The sequence below is a fragment of the Watersipora subatra genome, chromosome 3, assembly GCF_963576615.1.
Source record: "Watersipora subatra chromosome 3, tzWatSuba1.1, whole genome shotgun sequence".
Lineage (NCBI taxonomy): Eukaryota > Metazoa > Bryozoa > Gymnolaemata > Cheilostomatida > Watersiporidae > Watersipora > Watersipora subatra.
In genome coordinates, this window is record NC_088710.1 from 27,212,635 (window position 1) to 27,235,307 (window position 22,673).

At 37.4% G+C, this 22,673-nt stretch overlaps 2 protein-coding genes across 2 annotated transcripts in view; one reads left to right on the forward strand and one right to left on the reverse strand.

Moving 5' to 3' along the window:
- The window catches only part of LOC137389874 (uncharacterized), a 549,220-nt gene that overhangs the window by 355,289 nt on the left and 171,258 nt on the right, over positions 1-22,673 (reverse strand). The gene's annotated exons all lie outside the window — the stretch shown is intronic.
- Positions 1-22,673, forward strand: part of LOC137392143 (malignant fibrous histiocytoma-amplified sequence 1 homolog) — a 54,582-nt gene that overhangs the window by 21,297 nt on the left and 10,612 nt on the right. Inside the window, exons 3-10 of the mRNA XM_068078771.1 lie at positions 872-2,874; positions 3,104-3,187; positions 3,417-3,592; positions 4,114-4,302; positions 4,776-4,998; positions 9,858-10,100; positions 10,558-10,667; positions 21,895-22,022. Coding sequence (XP_067934872.1) covers positions 872-2,874; positions 3,104-3,187; positions 3,417-3,592; positions 4,114-4,302; positions 4,776-4,998; positions 9,858-10,100; positions 10,558-10,667; positions 21,895-22,022 — 3,156 coding nt within the window. The remainder of the gene's footprint in view (positions 1-871; positions 2,875-3,103; positions 3,188-3,416; positions 3,593-4,113; positions 4,303-4,775; positions 4,999-9,857; positions 10,101-10,557; positions 10,668-21,894; positions 22,023-22,673) is intronic.

Here is a 22,673-nt window from a genome sequence, read left to right on the forward strand (position 1 = left end):
CATTTAAATTAGTTTGTGAATATATATATACAATGTATATATATATATATATATAAATTGTTTTCTCACCCGGTTAACTATTTGGGTGGTAATTTTTGCTCTAACTCGGGAGTTTGAGCACTCAACCGTTTTGAACCAGTAGCCCATTTGTCACTGCCTCGTTCTGGTTCAGCTACAGGCAGTACAGACCGTGTTTGGTCAGGTGACATCCAAGCCACCATGGCTTTGGTTATTGCACTCTTTATAGAGGTTGTAGACAATATACAGGCAAGGGTCTTGTGTAAGGACCTGCCAGAAGGATGCATTTTTTGGGGTTTGAACCTAGGACCTAATGATCACTGTTCCAATACCTTACCAACTGCACCATCTGTCCCGAATATATATATATATATATATATATATATATATATATATATATATATATATATATATATATATATATATATATATATATATATATATATATATGCTCAATCAACTTGGTTCGCCAAATTTTTGCTGAGTGAATTTATGTATAAAAATGTGCAACTTAAGTTAAAATAATTTTAACAGAACATATTTAATATATGATTACATGAGATATTACTCCAGTTTGATAATATTTCTAATAATTAAAGAATTATTCTAGTGTAGCTATAACACAACTAATGACATTCTTCAGCACCTTCAGCCATTAATATAATGAAGAAATTTGCAATAATTTTGTTGCATTTAATCAAAATAATGCATTAAAGTTTAAAATAAAGCTTTGCATAGTTGCGTCTAAAATAATATCTATGTTTTCTATGTTAGTGACGCTGCCTTTGGATGTAACAACAATATTGGCCAAAGTTTGTTTATAGTTCAAAAGAGTAAAAAAATTATATTTTAGATGCCACAGTCTTCAGATGCTGAGAGATTTGGACTTGTCATTCAACTACATTCAGTCTCTCCCACTCTGGATTTACAAGCTAGAAATGCTAGAGAGGCTGGATCTGATGGAAAACGCAAAGTTGAAAAAAATAAAGAGTGGAGTCTTAGAGATGAAGAGTCTTGATAGTCTTGATTGTGAAGGGTGTGAAAACTTGAAGGAGCCTCCATACAGTGTTTGCAAACAAGGAGTGGAAGCTATCAGAAAGTTCTTTGTTGATCTTGCTGCCGACAAGCCAGTAAAGTTGGTAGAAGTGCCAGTAGCTGTTATTGGAAACACACTGTCTGGCAAAACAAGCTTATTTAGAACATTGAAAACTGGCAAACGTGTGCTGACACACCGTGATAGAAGCTCCGAACAAGATGAGACAACCAGAGTATTTCAAGTAGAAGAGTTGCCTCTTGAAGCCACCAAAGTCAAGCTCTTTGATTATGGTGGTAATCGAGTTTATCATCTCGCATATCAAATTCTCAGCAAAGAGGGGTGTGTACCACTGATAGTAGTAGATTTGGCAGATTTTGCAAAAAATGTGCAAAATAAAGGAACGGAAGAAGCATGTAGAATGGTATGTTTCAATTGGCTATCTCATCTCTATCTGGCTTGTCCAAAGCTCGGCCCACCAATTCTTGTTCTCACTCACACAGATGAGCTGACAAGCGCTCAGAGGAGTCAAGCACGGGAAGACCTTCTCACCGAAGCTGAGTCAATACGAGGGAAATTGCTAGAAGAAGAAAGACAACTTGAAACTCTCTTTCCAAAGGTGTTGACCGTGGTTGAGCATCTGTCTAACATGAACCTACCATTGTTTGATGAAGGAGAGATTTTTGAGTTTGGAAACGATCTGAAAGAGACATCTAACATAGAACTTCTTAAAAAGAAGCTCAATGAAAGATGTGAAAAGCATATTGTAGAACTACCCCAACTATGGAATTCTGTGGAGCGTTTCATTCAACAGTTCTCTGAACAGCCATATGTGGAAGTTTCAACAGTGCTCGAGAACTTTCCAAATGCTGATCCACTGATTATCCTGCGCTACATGCACAATGCTGGTCGGGTGTTTTTCTTTGAAAAGATTAAAAGCCTCTCATCTTTCATTCTTCACAGGTTCAGTGAAATCACTTCCGTGATAAATCTGCTTTTCCATCATTCTTCACCAGAACAGTGGGACAATCATCTTTCCAAGTTTAAAGTTTTCCCTCATCACGGTAGAGAAATTGGCAAGTTTGAGTACAAACAACTTGTACAACGACTGTTGTATGATGGTGTCTTGGCAGAAGCTCTTCTGAAAAACCTTCTCAAGGATTCGGCATTCCCATTTGCTGTATCAAGAGAGCTTTTACGCTCTTTTTTGATGATTCATGGTCCAATTGAAGAGTCGCCAAATGCTGAATATTTAGTCCCAGCATTGGCTTTAACATCTCCAGGAGTCTTGTTTGAGACCAAAAACAAACTTCAACTAAGATTAGACATCCTTCTTGGAGGTTTGTCTATACCAGAGTATGTTCATCAGCAAATGTCAGTCACAGTTCTCAATGTTCTCCAAAACCATTGTCATGAAACTTCTGCTCTGAAGAATGGGGTCAACATCGCGCATGGAGACAGCGTCACAAGTGTGGTACATCATTTGCAGAAAAGACTCGTCGAGGTCAATGTTTCGACTTCTACTGAAGAGCTTAGCGAGTCCTGGAAGTGCCTGATTTGTGTAACAGAAGCCATCATTTGTCAATTGTTTCAGTCATGGAAAGCTTGTCGTGTAACTATTCGTACCTACTGCTCCCATTGCTTCTTCATCGGCAGTCAAGAACCTGACATTCAGGACAATCCTCCTTGGCTTTACTTCCAGTACAAACCAGATGAAGAGAAACCTGAGGTCAAGGTTACGGATTATTCCGGAATAAAACCAGTCATTTGCAAAAAACGTTCCTCAGCTCCAGTTAAAGTGCCAACGCCTTTGAGGTTTCCATGTAAGTCATTTGTATATTTTAAGTTCCCGCAATTATCCATGATTTCAGTTAATTCACAATTAATAAACAAATAGTCTTTTTACTTTGTATTTGGTACTGTGATTGTTGACCGACAGACATTATTACTCAAGGGAGTTGATGAAAGGTAGTTTCTGCAAAAGAACAAATTAACTTTTTTCTGAATTTAGACAGAAAAGACTATTATTAAACTTTCAATTTCAAATTTTAGGCTTTCACCTCACTGACAATGAGATCAAAAAGCTGAAGGAATTTCTTTTCAAATTAGAGCAATGCCAAGCCAATTTTGAACAAGGTGAGCACTTCTATAGGCAACATATGTATTTAAAACACTTCACTCATCTACATGTTTGATAAATATACAGACACTAATTAAGCACTTTAAAAAAATTAACAAATCAAATCATTTATTAACAAATTATTTATCATAGTGATTTCATCAGCGTATTATTAAGGTAGTTGAATATGCTTTGCTCGAAATGCTACTCATCACAATATTTTATTAGGCAGAATTTTAACTTTAGCTCAGAGTGAAGATGAAGGAGTGCCTCCTGTAGAAATATTAACAGGAGATGATGAGAGTGTTGTATCTGATAGTGAAGAAAGTCATTGTGACGATACTTCCTCTCCCTTGATCAGCATGAGACTGGTTACTGTTCGAGAGAAAAAAATTAAAGATCTTTACACAAACAAAGACAAGGTATTTATCTAAAGTAAAGAAGATATTGTAAGATATTGGCAACTGCATGAGGGGTTTATCAGAAGCTATATTTTCCCGTAAATGACATGGCCTAATTTTATTATTGTTAAATTATGCCCAAGTAACTTGAATGATCACAAATCAAGCTTGTTGTTGATGTCAATGTTGTTAGATTGATAGAGAATCATATAACTTTATTAACGCTTCAACACTCAGCAAATTTCTTCCAACAATATACAAACTATTACAAACATTGTCTAGCTCTACAGGATAAGAAAACTTGTTTGTTTTATTGAAAAAAGATAACACTACGTAGTACGCCTATATTCAACAACAATATTGCTTTGACACGTAGTTGTTTATCGTCTTGTAATTAGGACCTCATTCTACAACTATAGCTAATCTTTTGTAAAGTTTGGTCACAGCCTTGGGACACCATTTCATGTAAAGCAATATTAAATTCTTCATTATATTCCTAAATTACATTTTTATTTCTTCTTTAATACTTAAGTGGTATTTAGGTATATCAGATGAGTAAGAAAAGAAGAGGAAGAGCCCTTATTTTAAACATCAAAACATTCCAGCAAAGCACAAGGCATGACACAAGGCATGGCTCTGATATAGACTATGCTAACCTGGAGAGGCTGTTGAAAGATCTAAAATTTGATGTCGCCAAAACCCAAACAGAACTTACCGACTTGAGCTTTGAGGTAGTAGATAATTCTGACTAAATATCAATATCTGAACAATCATCTATTGTCAATCATCTGGTAAGTTTCTGTACTAGCTGTTGTCTCACCCAAACCTTAAGTTTTATATAAACAGTTCAACTGCTAAATAAACACGCAATAGATGCTTTAACTTTTTCACCTTTTGACAGTTTCAGTATAACTGTATTACTACATCTATGTTATGTCTGCAAGTGCATTCGACAACATGTGATGAGTAGTTTCAACCAGGAGTTTCTTAAGAAAATTGTCTTGTTCAATCATCTGCAATAGAATTTGATACTTCTTACCAGAACCTAAATATACATCCCCTTCATTACAAGATCGGTTACAATGTGGTGTTTCTGTGCCAGTTTGAGTATTTTTTGATTAAAAGGTTTTCTAATTTCATAAATAAAATGAAAAGGCTGATAAATATTTTCATTTACATTCTTCTCTATCAAAATGTTTTACAGACAATACTGAAAGAGATACAGGAGGAAACAAGCAGAGAAGAGCATTACAGACTTGGAATGTTTGTACTGATCATCATGAGCCATGGAACTGAAGGAGACATGCTACTAGACCACCATGCAAAATATTTCTCATTGGTTTCTATCAGAGACAGTTTGTCTCCAAGGAGATTTCCCGCAATGGCTGGTAAACCTAAGCTCATCATTGTCCAGGCGTGCTCTGGAGGTGAGGAAATAAGATGTACTTTCTTCCAATAAATATAATACTACACCCAGCTTTTCAGGACTTTGCCAACATTTCAAATATGACTACAAATTAAATGCTTTACAAACTTTTAGGGTTATGATTTTTGAAAATTTTTGATTTTTTTTGACAAAATTTGATATGTGTATTTGACATTGGTAATGTTACTACATCATTTAATAGAATGTTTTACAAATGGTCTCATTCCATTTAAAACTTTCTGTGCTAGCTTGTGTCAAGGTCAACTGGTAGTTTAGTAATTATATAATTTGTTCCTATCTACTGAAACAATCATATGTTTAGATTCACTATCATGAGAGATGGTGTGCAAGTTTGAGTTTAATTATTATTTCTTGAGTGTAAATTCATTGAGTGTTTAATTACTTAAGTTATTGAGAGGCTTATCCAGCCATAAGTGGACAACTCCCAATCACAATTACCCGGTGTTTACAAAATAGTCTGCTCTCATTTTAGCAATGGGATTATCAATGCAAACTACTTACTGAAAAAGGCGAGACTTGTTCCATTATAGCTGGAGTCTACAGTTAATAAGTGTTAGTAAATGAGGAGCATGTCAACCTCTGTAGTGCGTTATTTTAATTCGACTCTAAAAACTCTAACTAGGTGTAATATGTACTTTTTGTGTACTCATGAGTCGTTGTATATGTATTGGTAGACTTAGAGTTTGTAAGCATTATATTTGGTTTATTTCCAGTACAAGCCAAAGCCTATCAACTGAATGTAATGTGCACAGTTTGTGAATCATCCGTTATCACAAGAGCAAACAACTCTAAACCCCAGCACCACTAATTTTTTATGTTCAAAATGCAAAATGACCAACAATGATACTATTTTATCTAATTTCAGTGTCATAGCGCAGCTTGCAGTAGCTTGCATGCCAATACTTAGCTAATTGTTTAAATATTTTGGGTTAAAGATGTAGTTGCGTCAAAATTTAAGTTGATCTTAAAAGAAAGCATTTTTTTTCTCTATCAGTTGATATGTTGTTTGTTGTGTTACGCGAACGCATTGCCAAGATATTTGAAGATTAAAACCGAAAAAATCTGATCACCGTAAAAACGCTCAGGCCACAAAAACGTGCCCAGCCTCGCCAAAAATGATGTAACGCGTTTGGCAACCTCTCTCTATCTCTCGTATTCACATCGGCTATTTGCGATAAAAGTCTAGTCTTACGCGGCTCTATTGGCATATATCTTATTTTGTATTTGCTCGTGTTAGCTAGAATAAAATTTTAAATCCTGCTACAGATGCATTTTTATGAATGTTTAAAAGGCCTCAAATAACGAAAATTGAAAGTTTGTTCTACTCACTTTCTCCAAATGTTGTGTAAACATTTGGGTACCGACTACCAATTCTACCGGTCTACGGTAATTCTGTCTAGTCACTTTATGTAGAACGCGGTCTTTGTATCAGCACAGTTCTGCAGCTACCCATATAAACGATATACAGCCTCCCATAAGCCCCGCCCACATTATGTCGCCTTTTACCTATTGCCTACGTACTAGTTTCTTACTACTAGCAAGCCACCTCTTTGAAAAGAATATAGACAGGGATAGAGTTTTAAGGATGAGAAGTCTGCTGTAAACTGGATTTGAACTCACATTCTCCAGTTCTGCGGACACCCATATACCGTATCCAATTCACTACAATATTTTGCAAATCATGTTTTGCATTATCTTCAACAATATTATTTTATTATATAATTTTTACAAGCAAAAATATTTTCATCTCGGCATAAAGCTTTTATTAAAAATATTCATCAAGTCGTGGCCACTCACATAGTATTAGCTGATACAATAAGAAAAATTCATCTACTGCAACAAACTCAAACAAAACATCATCCAGCATGCATTCAAGTCTTGCTTTCTCCTTTATAGCAGTTTCCACACTGACAAAGCTTCTTCGGCTGGTGGGACGACATAAACATTCTGTAATCAGTAAAACAAGTAAATGTAAACAAAGTAGATGCAATAAATATGTCATTCATAGATATGTCATTCTAAAGCGTATCTATTGACAGCTTCCAAATTGGGAGTTAAATAGATTGCGAGTGTAATTTTAAAAACGAATAAACATTTAATAAAGGCACAAGTACGCCAAGCCAACGATTCGAAGCTTTGGTTTTGGAAATTAAAGATTTGCAATGATCAATCGATTTTATCCACTTCCTACGTGTGAAAATAATTTGTAATCATGACTCTAATTTACCAAAGAAAATTCGAAAAAAAAATATTATAGCTAGGTAAAACGGCAGATAAGCTATGAAACGATGATTGGAGATAGCAAAGAATTATCATTTTATTAATTAGTATATGTATTTATGACTATAAAAAATATTACATTTACTAAAGTATAGAAGACTCTATGGTAATTTACCTCCATTCTGTCTTCTTCTGCAGCAAAACGCTGCTGACGCCTGTCAGCTTTGGCCATAGGCTGTCTACTCTAATCTTTTACTAAACGTTGCTCAGATAACTCTGAGTAGCGGTCGCTCGAACTTGAAGCCATTTTAAAACTATGTATAATTTAGTAATTGTTGAAACGCGTTGAATCAGTAACGATGAGCATGAATTCTCTACCGATGAGAATCTTCGAGATCACAGACAACGCGTTTTACGAGTGATAACATTTATTACGGTCTATATAAAAATTTCGCGATCGTGATTGGCTAACGAAGCGACCTCATATTTATCGCTCGTGGTTTCGTTTCAGAAAACAAGCTAGTTACGTCACGAAATTGGCACCCGCTGGAACGTGAGCTTTTTAAAAGAGGGCCTCATTCAAACGCATATATCTCTGGACAGGGTTGGTCTACAAAGACAAAAATAGCATCAAATTGTAGCTGATGTTTTAGCCTTTTATGGGTCCTAATTTCATTTTTGACGCAACTACATCTTTAAGTCTTGCATCATGCAGCCATCTACCACAAGTTTAAATTTGGCTGTTTAGTTGTTCAAATTTTGGATCAAGAAAAGTTTTGTGAAAATTAGCAGAAATCCATGAATTTGTTTTTACTGATCAAAACAAAAACATGAGTTCAATAATTTGATTTTTGTTTTGAAAATATCGGTAAAACTTGATTGAACGAGTTAATATATTTTAAACCTACAAGGAAATTTTTTTCAACAAATACTTTATCATCAGCCTTTAGCAATCCAAGTGAACTTGGATTTTTTGAGAAACTTTACAACTAAAAATATTTCTGTGAAAATTTTCAGCTGTAGATACAAAACTGCTACATGTAGCTTTGGTTTCTGCATTTTAGTGATCAGCTGAATTCTTTAGAGAAGGAGATAAATGTATATTCATATGTTTTTATTAATTTCACAAGGTTCTTACTAGAGTCTGTTACTGCTGTCGTATAATAATTTTCATTGAAAATGTCTTGCTACACACAGACAAACAAGCATATTAGGGGTAGCTATGGCCTTTGTGGTGAGTCATGCATTATTCATGTGTACTCTCACAACCAACATGCTGATCTTCATCAGTAAATATTGAACTAGCACACCTGTGATTGGCTGAAAGAGCTTACTATATGAATATCGGTACCCTGTTTTATACCATGCAAATAAAAACCTTTTTATAATGTGGTATAGTTTATAAAAAAATTTAAATTGTTTTAGAGATACTTTCATGTAATATAATTTTTAGTAGCTAAATATATGTATGTAAACTTATTTTTACAGTTGGACTTCTGTCTTTGACTTAGTCTGACTGTTTCAGTAGTTGTTTGTCTTTATCATTGACATATGGTACTGTTTAAGCGAAAATTTAACTGCATAAGTTTCCTGGATACTCGCTTTTTCTGTCCTAAGTTATTGATGATCCATGTTTTACTGCAAATGTCTATATGTAACTCAACAATAATGGAAAAATTCATCGAAGATATCATTTTCGTAGTTGGTCAATTCTTCATACATGTGATACATTGTTTAGTAACACAGTTGTGTGATTCCTCAGCTAATAATTATGCAATGAGTCAGTGATATATTTCATCTGTGTTTGTCTATCCAAAACATAACTAAGTAATAACTGATGTAATATTTAGGAAAAAGGAGTGTGCTAACCTTTGGGTCTTTATTAATAATTTAGGTTTTAAAATGATGCAATGACGGCTTACGTCAAATGTAAGTAAGTTGTATTTGATTCGTATAAAAGTTGCTAAAATTGTGTTTGAAGTATTTTAAATAGTTAAGTTTAATTGAATATAACATACCTTGGAAAGGTTGTCTGCAGAATATGGCTAACTGTTGCACCTTTATGAGAGGTTTTCTCTGTAGACTATGAGCACATACAGCAGGTGCCTTACTCGTTTATATTTTAAAAGCCAGACTTTTAATAAGGTTTACAACTTGATGACCTCACATACCACTTCACTAATTATTCTTAAAAGCTAGATTTTAGTTATTCAGTAAGTGCTTTTGAACAGCTATAACATGTTTTACCATTAGGTTGTATGTGATAACTGACTACTAGCTGTTGACTATGAGGAAGTCAACTAATCATCAGAAAGCAGTTTGATGTCTACCACTGTGCAAGTTTTGCTAAGCATTTATTCCATTCATAGAAAAGTTAAGATGAACAAATAACCAGATATTGAATATTTAATTGAGCACATTTTATGTTTGCTGTTTCTCATTATATTTAAAGCCATATGAATTATAGCATATATTTTGAATGCATGCAAATAATGCGATTTTCAACCTAGAATATTTTCATTACGCTTTGAACTGAGAGGGGCATTTTTAAGATACTATACATTATGACGCTTGTATATTTTGATGAGTCAGATTAAAATCGCCTACTGTGTGTTTTAGATCGGTTTGATTACGGTGACTTGCAAGAAATTCCTGATTCCGAGATCAGTCGAACTCCTACAACTGTGAAGTTATGTGTTGAACAGCAGTCCTCTTCCTCCACTCCACCAGTGCCTGCTGCCAAAGGAACCACAGGACTTCCTTCCTTTGTACCTTGTTCTGATTATGATCAGCCTCCCCGTTCAGCTCGTCCAACTGTACTCAACGTAGATGATTTTTTCATCATGAAATCTAGCTGTGAATGTGAGTACCAAGACACACATCCAACACAAATCACCTGATAATTATACTATAATAGCTGGCAGAAAAAAGCTTGGCTCGTCTCATAGTTAACAGAGATTCCATAATTTGCAACCACAACAAAGGACATTCAGTAAGGTGATTTTATGTTAAACATCAAAAATGTTGTACCCATTTATTTATCAGGCTGTTACCTTTATTTCGAGCTTCCTTGTATTTTGTAGCACACCCCCAATACAATCACCTATGATGGAGTTTTAACATACAATATTTTTTAATATTTATCTACTACTCTAGCTGCCAATGTAGCATGCTATCATAAAACTTTGCTAAAAGTATCAATGCCACAAAACTGTATCATAATAACTATCAAAAACAACTGTGCCTTACATAGGATGACCATGATGCTATGCCATATAAGAGTGCGGATAGGGTTTATTTAACCTACTATGCATTGCAGCATACAGATCAATCAGGTCCACAACTCATGGATCTTGGTTTATTCGACTGTTAGTTGCTACCTTCTACAGACACGCTTGTCACAGAGATATTGAGAGTTTATTCAAAATTGTAAGTATACTTCATGAGCTGAATGCCCAGTTGTGCATGATTAATACAAAATTTTTTTGACCAAATAGTTTATTTTTATAAACATATACAACATTAACCCCTAGCTTTTAAATGAAATTGAGTGTTTATTTCTCTTTGTGCTACGAGTTTGGATAATTTTATTTCGTATATACACATATTTATAGCATTTTGTGGAAGTCTTGGAACCTGTTTTTTTCTAGTAGGCTGACAGTCTAATGCTGTATTAAATATTGGCTCATGTAATATGTTTGCCCAAAATTATTCCTTAGTGTGGAATTCCTGCCATGTGGCGTGTTGGTTTACATGCCTGTCTGCATAAGTCTTGTCTAAGTGTTGGTTTGAGTTCAATTTTAGTGTGATGCGATATTTTTGTTTCCAACGCTAGCTAGCACTACAAGCATACATATTTTATTGCTAAAGCTGGCCACACAAATGATCAACAAACCAAGTAATGAACACCTAACTTTATATAGATTACTGCATCCTTACATAAAGTTACTGATATATCTGTGTGCATCAGAAAGTGGAGATTAAAAAGACCTCATTTTTATAGATAATTTATGAGACAAATTTCTGCAAATATTTCACAGCCTCCATAAACGCTGTACTTGTTTTGTTCAATTATAAATAAGATGGTTCAACACAAAATTAAGAATGTGGCCAAGTTTATTGTTTCTACGCTTTATCATTTGGCGAAAGCCACATATATTTGCTATGCTGCTGTGTATTTGTACATTCCAGCTCAATGAGCCAACTGTAAACGCTGTCAAGGTTTCATTTGAAGTACTCTAAAAAGTTTAAGCAAAATATGATTAACTATGATAATGAAAACTATATGACTTAGTCATACATATCTATATGTATTCTGATAAAACATCTGGGTTTACCTTACTGTGATAATCTTGAGATCAAAGCAATTAAGAGTGGTTGTCTTAGTACTTATATTTTTGTAATAAGTTTTCACTTCAGATTTGTCTCCACCACACCAATAGAATTGTGTTGCTCAATTGTCGGGCGCCCAGTTTGTTAAATTTTAGACATGGTGTGCTGAAGAGCAAATCTGGGTCCTAAGTGCAATTGTCTAGACTTAAAATACCAGCAAACTGAGTCCAATTCATGCAGAATAGTCTGCGAGGCAACGCTGAGTCCTGTGCTATTTTCTCATTAGAATGAATTACTCATTTTAGACCAGTATGCTAATTTATCTTGTGACAAGTTCTATCAAATGGAGTTGCATTTACCACAATGATTTTGAATTGATTACCATGTCAAATAAAGAAACCAGATGAGGTTGGTTGTTTTTACCCCACTATCAAATGTTATCTATTAGAGTAAAGAACAAGATGTATAAGATATACTACAAATGTTGCAAAGCATAGTATAAAATAAAAGAGAAAATTCCCACCACTTTGAAAAAATAACTCTGCCCATAGGCTGTATCATAACAAAGAGTCACTTGCCTGAACTGCGAGTAGCTTTGGCAGAGAGTCTGTGAATGCACAAGAGTGAATATAGCTATGAGTACAAGTATATTAGCAAAGGTGCTTCCGAGGTTACTGAATGTAGAAAAGATGACAAACTTCTCTCTTTTATAATCATAGTGAATATTCTGTATATATAGGTGCTTAAAATAACATGTAACTCCATTGGTTAACATCAGACTGACGTAAAATAGTTTCATAACAAAAATATGATGTTGCAACAAAATTTGTTTCATAACAAAATATTATGTTGCGACAAAATCCGTTTGTCATGCGCCAGACACGGATTTGGGCATTTCCAGCGGAGAAGTGCGGTTTCTTGCTACGTGGGTTTAGCAGAGGTATTCCGTTCACTTTAGTCATGTGTTCTGAGGTAAATCGGAGTTCCCATATAGCGTTTACTAAAAGTCTCCGGAGTCTGTGGGAGCTTGGGCAATGTTTTTAATAATACCTCTGTCAGCTCTTTTTTCCACCATCTCGTGTAGGTCTACCTGATGACAAGTTAATTGGAGCTTTCCTGGTCATTCTGTAGGACTCCTCTATAAATCTTATTGATGAGGGATTAATTGGCGTGTACGGCTTGTTGCTCACTATTTCATAAGCAATCTACAAGAATATTCAGTGCTTAACGGCAAATATCTTTGGCCATACACTGTAAATGAACGGTTAGCAAATGCTTAGCAAAGACCAACAGCATTACAGAAACTTGAACATAAGTGAGGTTGCTTATATTTTTATGTCACAACATAATAGTTTTACTAAAAGAGAGCCATTTTCCATAGAGTTTTCCCACGACTAAACACGAGTCAAGCGAGTGTTTGGGAGCTTTATGTCGAATGCATATGTGCACACAACTCCTAAAAAGTATTGACCAACGACCATACCCAAACCCTTTTACCAAAATCCAATAAAAAATTACGATTTTTCTGTCGAGTCGTTTAAGTATAATATTGATACAAAACACATCTACACTTATTTAAATATGTTACCAAGTCTTTGAAAAGTGTCGACAATATCCTAAAACTTACCCATCTGATTGGATTATACATAACTAGAAAGATTAATGTGGCCTAAAATCGGCATTAAAATCTGACAAGCCTCTTTAATCAAAGTTAGGACCGGCCAACAAAATGACCATAAAGCCGTGCGACAGATAGTAGAACATTAAAACCACGCACATTTTACGAGAAAAATGTGCACATTTCACCAGTCTATTGCTGAAATTACTGCTGGGATATCACTTGTTGCCCTCTCTCGGAAGAGTAGAGTTCATATTGGTAAAAGCGCATTTCCTGTTACAACGGTAAAATATTGAGAATAGTAACTTTAAGATCTTGCGTGAAAAGTCTATCGGTTGTAGTGGCTGTTGTAAATAAATTGCTGTGCCCGCCCCGGGGAGAACTGGGTCAATGTAGAGCACAAAAATAAATGGTCCTGACACCCAAATTCCTCCAGCTCCCTTCTTCTCTTCAGCCTGTTTGTTCCTAAGCCTATGCTCTGAGGGATTGGCGGCTACTGCTGATAGCCATGCCCATTGACCTTTTTAGTCTGGTTGCTGAGGGAGCCGAGCTGATAGGTATTTTTTGCTGAGTGATTTTAGCTGCCTTTCATTTTGAGCTAAATGGCAGGGTCACCAAAGAACTCGCGAGTTAGACTTACATTACGTGAATTGCTGAATTGTTACTCCCAAACTTATATTTTGTTTTTATGCAAGCTATGGTCTTTTCAATTTTCAGTTGTTGAAGGTCATGGTAATAAAGCCGAGAATTGTGCTTATATCTTATGGAAATACAATAGCTATTCCAATTAGAAGTGCATAAGGCATTATTCCTGCTGTTTACTTGATGATAGTCAAATTTTTACACATCCAGTTTTAGTAGTTTTCAAGAGTGGAATTTATAAGTTGAGTATAATCAAGGAAACTTTGTACTAGGCCAAACAGAAACTGACACTTTGAGATAGTTGCAGAAATGCTGACAATAATTAACCATGCACTTATGCACAACTAATGCAGGAGCCATTAATACAGACTATGTATAACAGTCAATAACAGACTATCTATAGACCAGCACAGCTCCGGCAAGAGCAGCAAATGCAAACTCTCTAGCACATCTGATAACAGACTATGAATTATAACGGATGCCTATCATTGTATCTGAACTCTAAAAACAACATACAGTGGAACCTCGGTTTTTGAACAACTCACAGTTCGAACAAATCCGAGTCCGAACAAAAAATTCAAGAGTTTCTTGCTTCGTAGTTCGAACAAAAATCGGAGTTCGAACGCTGGTACAACGCGTGAGTGCGTATGTGAGGGTGGGATGCTGAGCGGTGTACGGGTGTAGATCGCTCTCTCCGTGACCAACTGTTGTCGCATTGTCCAAGATTAAACAAATGTGTAGCGAATGGGCCGAGTTACAGAATTTCGTCGAACTCCACCACCCCGATAAAGCCGCAGCCACCAGAGTCATCAATGACTTTAACAAGGCTATCATGAACCACTTCCGAAAAGTGCTAAAAAGAAGGCAGAAGCGAGTGTCATTGGATAGATATTTTAAGAGAAATGAACACCCTGTAGCCGAGTAAAAAATCCGATTCATAATTCTTTTCTTTATCCCTTTCATGTTAGCGTAATCTTTCGTATGGAAGATTACGACAACGCGATCGTACGTTTAGCCTGGGTTACATTTATGTTTATGTTATCTGTGTCTTTGCCATTTTGCTTAACATTTTCTGAGATATACATGGCTTTTTATGTGTTGGTCAGCATTTTAATGTGCAATTTCATGCATAAAATAATGTATAAAATAGTAAAAAGGTAAACATTCAGGGTGTTGGAACGGACTAAAACTTATATATATTAATTCTAATGGGAAAACCCTGTTTGGATCTCGAACAACTTGGTTTTCGACCAACCTTCTGGAACGGATTGTGTTCGAGAACCGAGGTTGCACTGTACTCTGTTTGAATAACTCAATGTATGTTTTCTTCACTTGTTAAATGTGGATACCTGTAGACGAAAACAGATGCAAACAATATCTGCCTTCTTGCATAGGGTGGGGGTGTTTAAATATTATAAAAAAATGTCTTTATGCTATATTAGTCAGTGGTCCAGTTATAGGGTCTGCAGGTTATTACCATATATTTCACTATTTGAAGAGTTATCTTTCTACTCAAACTTTGGTAAGAGCCAATTGAACCAAGGTCAGAAGTTACCGGGCTCCTGTACCCCAGGTTCTCATCCTCCTACCACTAGTGTAAAATTGGTCCCCAGCTGTGATGCACTGGGTAGCTCTGGCAGCATCTTTCCTGTCCTAAAGGTCCTGGTTTAGCTGATTAGCTCATTTGTTTTTCCTTTTGCCTTAGAAATAGTTGACCAGCCTACGCCTTGCCAATCCAAATAGTGTCTTAGATGTTGGTCAGTTTTTGGAAGTCACACGGCTAATGGGCTTCAAAGGGAAGTTTGTTACCTATTTTCTGACATTTGTCAACCTTTGATGTAGGCTTGGAAAGGTAGTCTGGCCTACTAGGCTGGCTTTTTTAGATCTTCAAAGTCGATCTTGGGTAGCTAGAATCGGGCTGCACAGAGTTATTTTAGTTTAAGAATACCATCCTTGATTCGCCAAAAGTCGACTCAGTTCTGGCTTATCAACCAGACATACAACACAGTCACGCTTTTCCGAAAGTTGGCATTTTGATGTCTCCGTACTTGGTCTCGTGAATCATTCTGGCAGAAACACAGTCATAGAAAGGTCATAAAGTGTTGCATCACATGATGCGGGCCCACCTATAACCAGTAGTAAAATGGCAGATTCTGTGAAAACCCTTTGATATTGCAGGTTCTCAGTCCAATTTTGGCTATGCAGGAGACAAATATCTGACGGACCATAGCCTTCGTTTCTCCTGTTGGTTTTGTGTAGCAAGTAGTATAGCTATATGGAGCTCAAGCTATGCTCCATTTTTTTCTTATCTGGTGCAGTGTGCAGTATTTATATGTTGCATGCCTCAAAAAGATTATTTTTCACTTTTAAGGCAAGATTCTCCACTGGTGGTTCCTCAAGCCAATCGAGGTCATTGTGAAACTCGAGTGGAGTTATTACTTTGGGATCGCTTGCTTGGTTAGTTGTTTTCTGAAGGCTTAACCGCTCATTACTACAAAGCATGTTGAGCACGTGCTGTTACAGCTGAAACTTTTAAGACAGCCCCAGCGTGCTCTGACAATTCTTGCTCTGACTGTTTGGTATATACAGAAAAGTTTTTCATAGGAGCGTCCAACTGACTTAGCAGTTTTTGATATGACGTTGAGAAGGCAATATTCATTTTTGTATGAAATGAGTTATGTATAGTAGATCAAAAGTTTGTAGTGTTAGAGGCTTCACAACGAAATGAAGTAATAACTATAGCGGAGTTGATCCCACAGGTTTCTTCCCTCTCAGATTTGTAGTGTATCACTCTGTTATAAGCTGTTGATCTTCGACCACCGAGCACGTCCAACCATAATACCTATCTGGTGTCAGAGTTGTTTTTGCAGGTTCTGGATTGTGTCAGACTGGCTCGAGTAACTTTTTGGAGTCGATCAAGTTCAGAGTGTTTTTTGCCAGAGTAGTTAGCAGTTTTTAAGCCTTTTCCTTGTTTTCATTTTCTGTTGTTTGCATAGTTGAGTGGCAGCACTTGAAGCTGAGGAATTAACCAGATCATTTTAAGGTTTTCTCTAACTTTTCTTAGTGAAATGGCCTTGCTCTCTTTATACTGGGTCTTTCTTAGCTCCAATGTATTTAAATCACAACTCAGTTCGTCTGGGCAGGCATGATATAGCATGATACAGCTTTCGCTTTATGTGGATGACTGTTCGTGCTGCTTCATGCAGTGAATGTGAACAGGCCATGCTTTCAAACTTTGATATTGCTTAACAAAGCAAGCTTGCAACTAGGAGTTGTCCCATTCCTCAGTTTTTTTGACAACCATACCCACTTGTGGGTAGCGTGAAGTGGTAGCTCCTTTTGTTCTTTCTGTTAGATTTTTTACTGACCCTTCAGGAGAGTAATATGTACAGCCTACAGCCTCTTCTAGTTTTGCTTGCTAGTTTTAGCAGTAGTCGCTGATTAAACAAAGTCAGTAGGTGAAAAATAATTCTCCAGCTAGTCCAGCAACCTTATCGCTCTGCAAGGCATCAGCATGTTTGAAATAAAATTATTACATATTATATAATGAAAAGATCTGTATTGTTGCGATGGAGCGCTGTGATCCGAGCTGAAATGACCAACCCCACGGTCAGTGGCATCACAAAACTAGGCATTCCTGCCGTCGGAGATTGATCAATCACCGATAAACCGGCACGGACGACCTAGTGATAGTTAAAGAGGCCAAGTGGTAAATAAAGAAAAGGGGATGGAGCCTAACAAGAAACAATCATTTTAACAAAGAAGATTGGCATAACTTTGGCAAAACGAGGACAGACTCTCTTTATGATTGTCATTTGTATGCACACACATTTAAATTCATGTATTAATATATATTTGCGATAAAATATATATCCTCTGGTGGTTACACACCAGGTGTGTTTATTTATTAATTTACTGTCTTGTTTGGAGTAAAGGAGTAGGCTATTTCCTTTACTATGATGGCAGCGTTGGAATCAAGGATTTTAGCTCTACAAGACTGAGTCTAGAAGTATAAGCATTTTTGACCCCTTACAGGCCATGCACTGAAGACAACATCACCGTCCCATGGAAGTTGGCAAGTAGTTTCCAGTAGTCTATGGATGGCTGAAGAATCGATCAGCTGGCCGATGCCCTTGAATGACTAGCAATGACACGCTGAGCCTAGGCCTAGTCCATCAGTTCAAGTCACCTCAGTTCTCAGGATTTGGAGAACTCCAGTATTGCATCAGTCGGTTCTAATAAGTAGCTAACACTGGTGCCTAGATGAAAGAGATCGAGAGGCCTTCTCTGTGTGGAATCTGTTCATCTAGGCTACTTTCCATCCTCTTTTTCGCCGGTTTCTTTGTCAACATTTCCAAAACACCCAGAATGAAGAAGCAGAAGACTGCGGACAAGCCAACCGTGTAAGAGCCGTCTTTGATGAGCCTCGAATCCAGTTTGACCAATTTGCCGGGTAAGCTTGTAACAAGCTGGGCACCTTGAGGCAAACCGCTGCAGCCTTTCTGTAGGAGCATGCCTTTCAGGTACAAATATTAGTCTGGGTGGCGTACAGAGAGTGTCACGGCCTCCACAGGGTAGACATGACCTTTTTGCTGCTTAGTCTAGCATGCCGCTCTGCAGAGACATCTCTTAGTTGTGCCCACGGTCATCTGATAAAGGCGGTGTATGCCAAGACAAAGTTCCTTGGAATCAAACCAAAGGGCAAAGTAGCAGCATATGTGTGGATCATGGAGAAGGCTCTTGAGGAGCAAGCAGCAATGATCCAAGATCATGCCGTCATTCAGTTGGGCCAGCTCACACAATAGCTGACACAGCAACTGCAGCAGCAGCGACTGAAAAGGAGCCGGCCTCAAGAAAAGAAGGAAAAAACTTCTGCGATATTAAGGCAGCGGGCTCTCTAGGCATGTGCACCATCATTGCCTCGAATATGGGTACATCGGGAAACTGGTCCCAAACCATGATGGTAATGTCAACTACAAATTGCACCAAGGCCCCAAAACCGTATTCCCCTGGAAAAAATAAAATCAATCATCGCTGGGTCAAGGGCCTTTCATAATGGCTGGCTCAATCAGGTCCCTACAGAAGAGATCCGGCCAGGAAGGGCCTACAGCCTGAAAGCGCTGGCGTAAAAATGGAGAGCCAAGAAGGAAGAGGTCGGCCCCTGCTATTGCTAGCAATGGAGGAGACTATGGCCACAAATTTCAGAAACGATTACCAGGCTTTCGAGGATCCAAAGCCTCAACTCTTAGAGGACCGACCAGGTATGCCATGATGCCAATTTGAACAAAAAATAGCTGAACCTGGCTGCCCAGGCAGGAGCTCACTCACAAATCAGGTGGAAATAAACCGGCAGGTGCAATACTGGAGACTTGCTTTTCTGGCCAGCTCAACGTCTCAAGAGTTGCTTGCTACAAGATATCAATTGCTTCAAAAGTCAGCTCCAAGAATGTTGACTCTCAGGCCATCTCCCGGAGCTGAAAGATACAATGATAGAGTGGTACACGATATGAAGCCTGCTTTAAATTCCGTAGGACTCATTCACGGTACTCATGCCGGTGAGACTCTGCAGGCACCCCAAAGCATCGCTTTGGCAGTTTCAGGATTGCATAGATCAGTGACATGTGCCTGGGTTAGCCATAGTGGTGCAAATTAAGTCTGGGCACATTCACTGAGTTGGGTCCACTTCACTAGCTACATCTTCTCTGGGAATTTGAAGGAGCTGCCCTTTCAGTTCCTACTTGACACCGGGTGTATCAAAAACTTGTCACTTGAAGTGTTCGACAAGCTATCCTAGCTACAAGTGATTTTTTGTAAAAAGTGACAGCCACAGAATCATGGCTGATGGGACCAAGGCTGCATTTTTACGAGGTAATACGGCTGACCATAGAGCTCCGTGGTACAAAGGCCGAATAGGTATCTTTTGTGAGTCACATCAGGGAGGATGCTATCTTAAGGATACTATCCCCATTGGTAGTGATTGAGGGTTGCCTGATGAACCATCCCAGGCTACAAGCTTAAACTGGATTTAGTCAAATAGAAGCATAGTAGCACGGTGCCTCAACCTCAACATGTTGCTGAAATTTGGCGCGTACAGGGGTAGAGGACCGCCAGGTTAATGACAAACCATGCCTATCCGGTTTGGGAGCAGCACAACCGAGAGTGGCTAAACCAATATAAGAAGTGCTAGCATACTAGGCAGATTCCGATGTGGTGGGCCAACATAGCTGCAGGGCGCTGAAACAGCCCAAGTAGCTGGCGCAGTTGCTGACACGCTACCAACGCATTCTCACCACTTGTGATGGAAATATGGGCTAGACTTTTGAAGCGAATCATTCATTTCCACCTAAGTAAGAAACCGTCTTATCCTACAGCCACCTCAGCGACTGGTCCAAAGAAAAAGACTGAGCCTCAATGTGAAGTCTAAAAATTGCTTGACAAGCGATTCATTGAGTCAATTGTTGGTGTATGTAGCTCATCAGTGGTAATCGTCCTGAAAAAGGATGGCAAGTCGTGTTTCATCATAGATCACCAGCAGCTAAATGCCATCATCGAGCAGGGCACCTATCCCCTTTCCCGCAGCAATGACAGGTTCAAAGCATTGGCAGCAAGTACTTTAGCACACTGGACCTTTTTAACGGCTATTGGAAAGTACCCTTGGATGATTATTTGCTCAAAAGAAGTCAGAATTTGCTGCTCGTTCCGGCTACTGGAAATGGAGGGTCTTGCAGTTTGGTCTCATCTCGGCACCAACCACCTTCCAGAGGTTGGTGGAGCGCGTACTGCATGTCTTGCATTGAAAAATGATGCTGCTCTACCTAGATGAAATTGTACTCACCGCCACCAACTTTGACACCCACTTGCTATGATTGGGGAAGGTGCTCCAGCTGCCAAAAGGAGCCTGCCCAAAGCTAAAGCCCTTTAGATAGTTTGAGCTGTCATTTGTGTGCACACACATTTGGATTCGTGTTTTTATACATATTTGTGATAAAATTTTTATTCTCTAGTGATAAAACACTTGGTGTGTTTATTTATTTTGTATTTGTTTTAGCAAGTGATTTACTCTCCGCTATCAGTTGAAATAATATCATAATTTTATTTATTTGCTTGTTTAAATACCCCTGGGTAATACGCTACCATAGGTTTTACCTTTACTCTCATTCCCCTCAACCTTTTTCAGGTGCACCAAAATATAATAATGAGTTTTTATTTAGCTTTAGTGGTAGAATTCATCTTCATAATTTTATGCAGTTTTTATACTCAAGTATTTTCATAGTCTTAATTTCCCTAAATAAAACATATTGAAGACTATCACAGTACCTTAGCATAGAAGGACATATTTAGATTTGTGGTGGTGTTTGTATGTAACTAAGAGTGTTGCTGTTGACACATTTGATGTTCAAGGGTTATTTTATTACAGAATGTTGTTTAATTACAACTGAGTAACTACAACGCACTACAAATTAAAGGAGTGGTATAACCTTAACTTTTTATATTATGGCCACAAATGAGTTTCAATTTTCACTAATTCAATATTGCTATAATTTTCGGTAAACTAGTTTAGTTCAAAGCAATCAATACTGCTTTAAGGTATACTAAGACTCTTCTTACTATCTTTTCTTTTAACTGTAAATATAGCCTAAAATTAAAATATAATTTTACACATTGCTATCCAAAGTTGTCAACTTTGTGTTACATAATAAGGGAGGAGACAACACTGATCTACGAAGTTTTACAATACTGGTAAATTTGATTTCTGTGAAAAAGTGAGCAAGTTGCAACATTCATTACATAGAGCACTTTGATGAGTCTCAAATATTGGTCAATCTACTTTTAAATGTTGTTAATTGCTAATTCAATTAAAGTATTATTAAAAATATGGTGGACTAAAAGGGCATATTTCCTGTTTTACATTTCAATCTGAATATAAATTCAAAATTGTGAGGTTCGCTATGAGCGGCTTACTTGTTTTCATCTTCTTAACTATTGTATAACTGATGCTTTTAAAGGATACTACCAATTTGCAACTACAAGTTCTTAATAATCAAATTTCAATGGTACTTATAGGTACAGAAGAGAGTAAGAAAGGTCAGCATGAGTCAGAAAAACGACACACAAGGTGGAAATGTTCCAACATCGACTTGTACTTTTACTCACGGGAGAAAATTATACCTTTTCCCAGGTTTCCCGAGCCGGTAAATCTTTTGCCATCACTGTGTAAGCTTCTCTGGATAGTTTGTATACCTTTGGTAGGCATGACAGACCAGATTAGGGTTAAGTTAGCTACTAAATTTTAAGCTATATTATTCTGTACCAAACAAGCAAAATATTTGGCTGCATCAATAAGCAATACAGTGTTTTGCATGGATTCTAGAATGAACTTCACTTTTTAAAATTAAACCAAGTCTTGGGGCAAAGTTAATACAAAACAGCTTAAAGAGAATGCAAAACCTTTAACCCACCACTGATGTAATGCAGTCTCAGCAGACTACACAAGACTTTAACCCACCACTAATGTAATGCAGTCTCTTCAAACTACACAAGACTTTAACCCACCACTGATGTAATGCAGTCTCAGCAGACTACACAAGACTTTAACCCACCACTGATGTAATGCAGTCTCGGCAGACTACCCAAGACTTTAACCCACCACTGATGTAATGCGGTCTTGGCAGACTACACACGACTTTAACCCACCACTGACGTAATGCAGTCTTGGCAGACTACACAAGACTTTAACCCACCACTGATGTAATGCACTCTCGTCAGACTATACTAGACTTTAACCCACCACTGATGTAATGCAGTCTCGGCAGATTACACAATACTTTAACCCACCACTGATG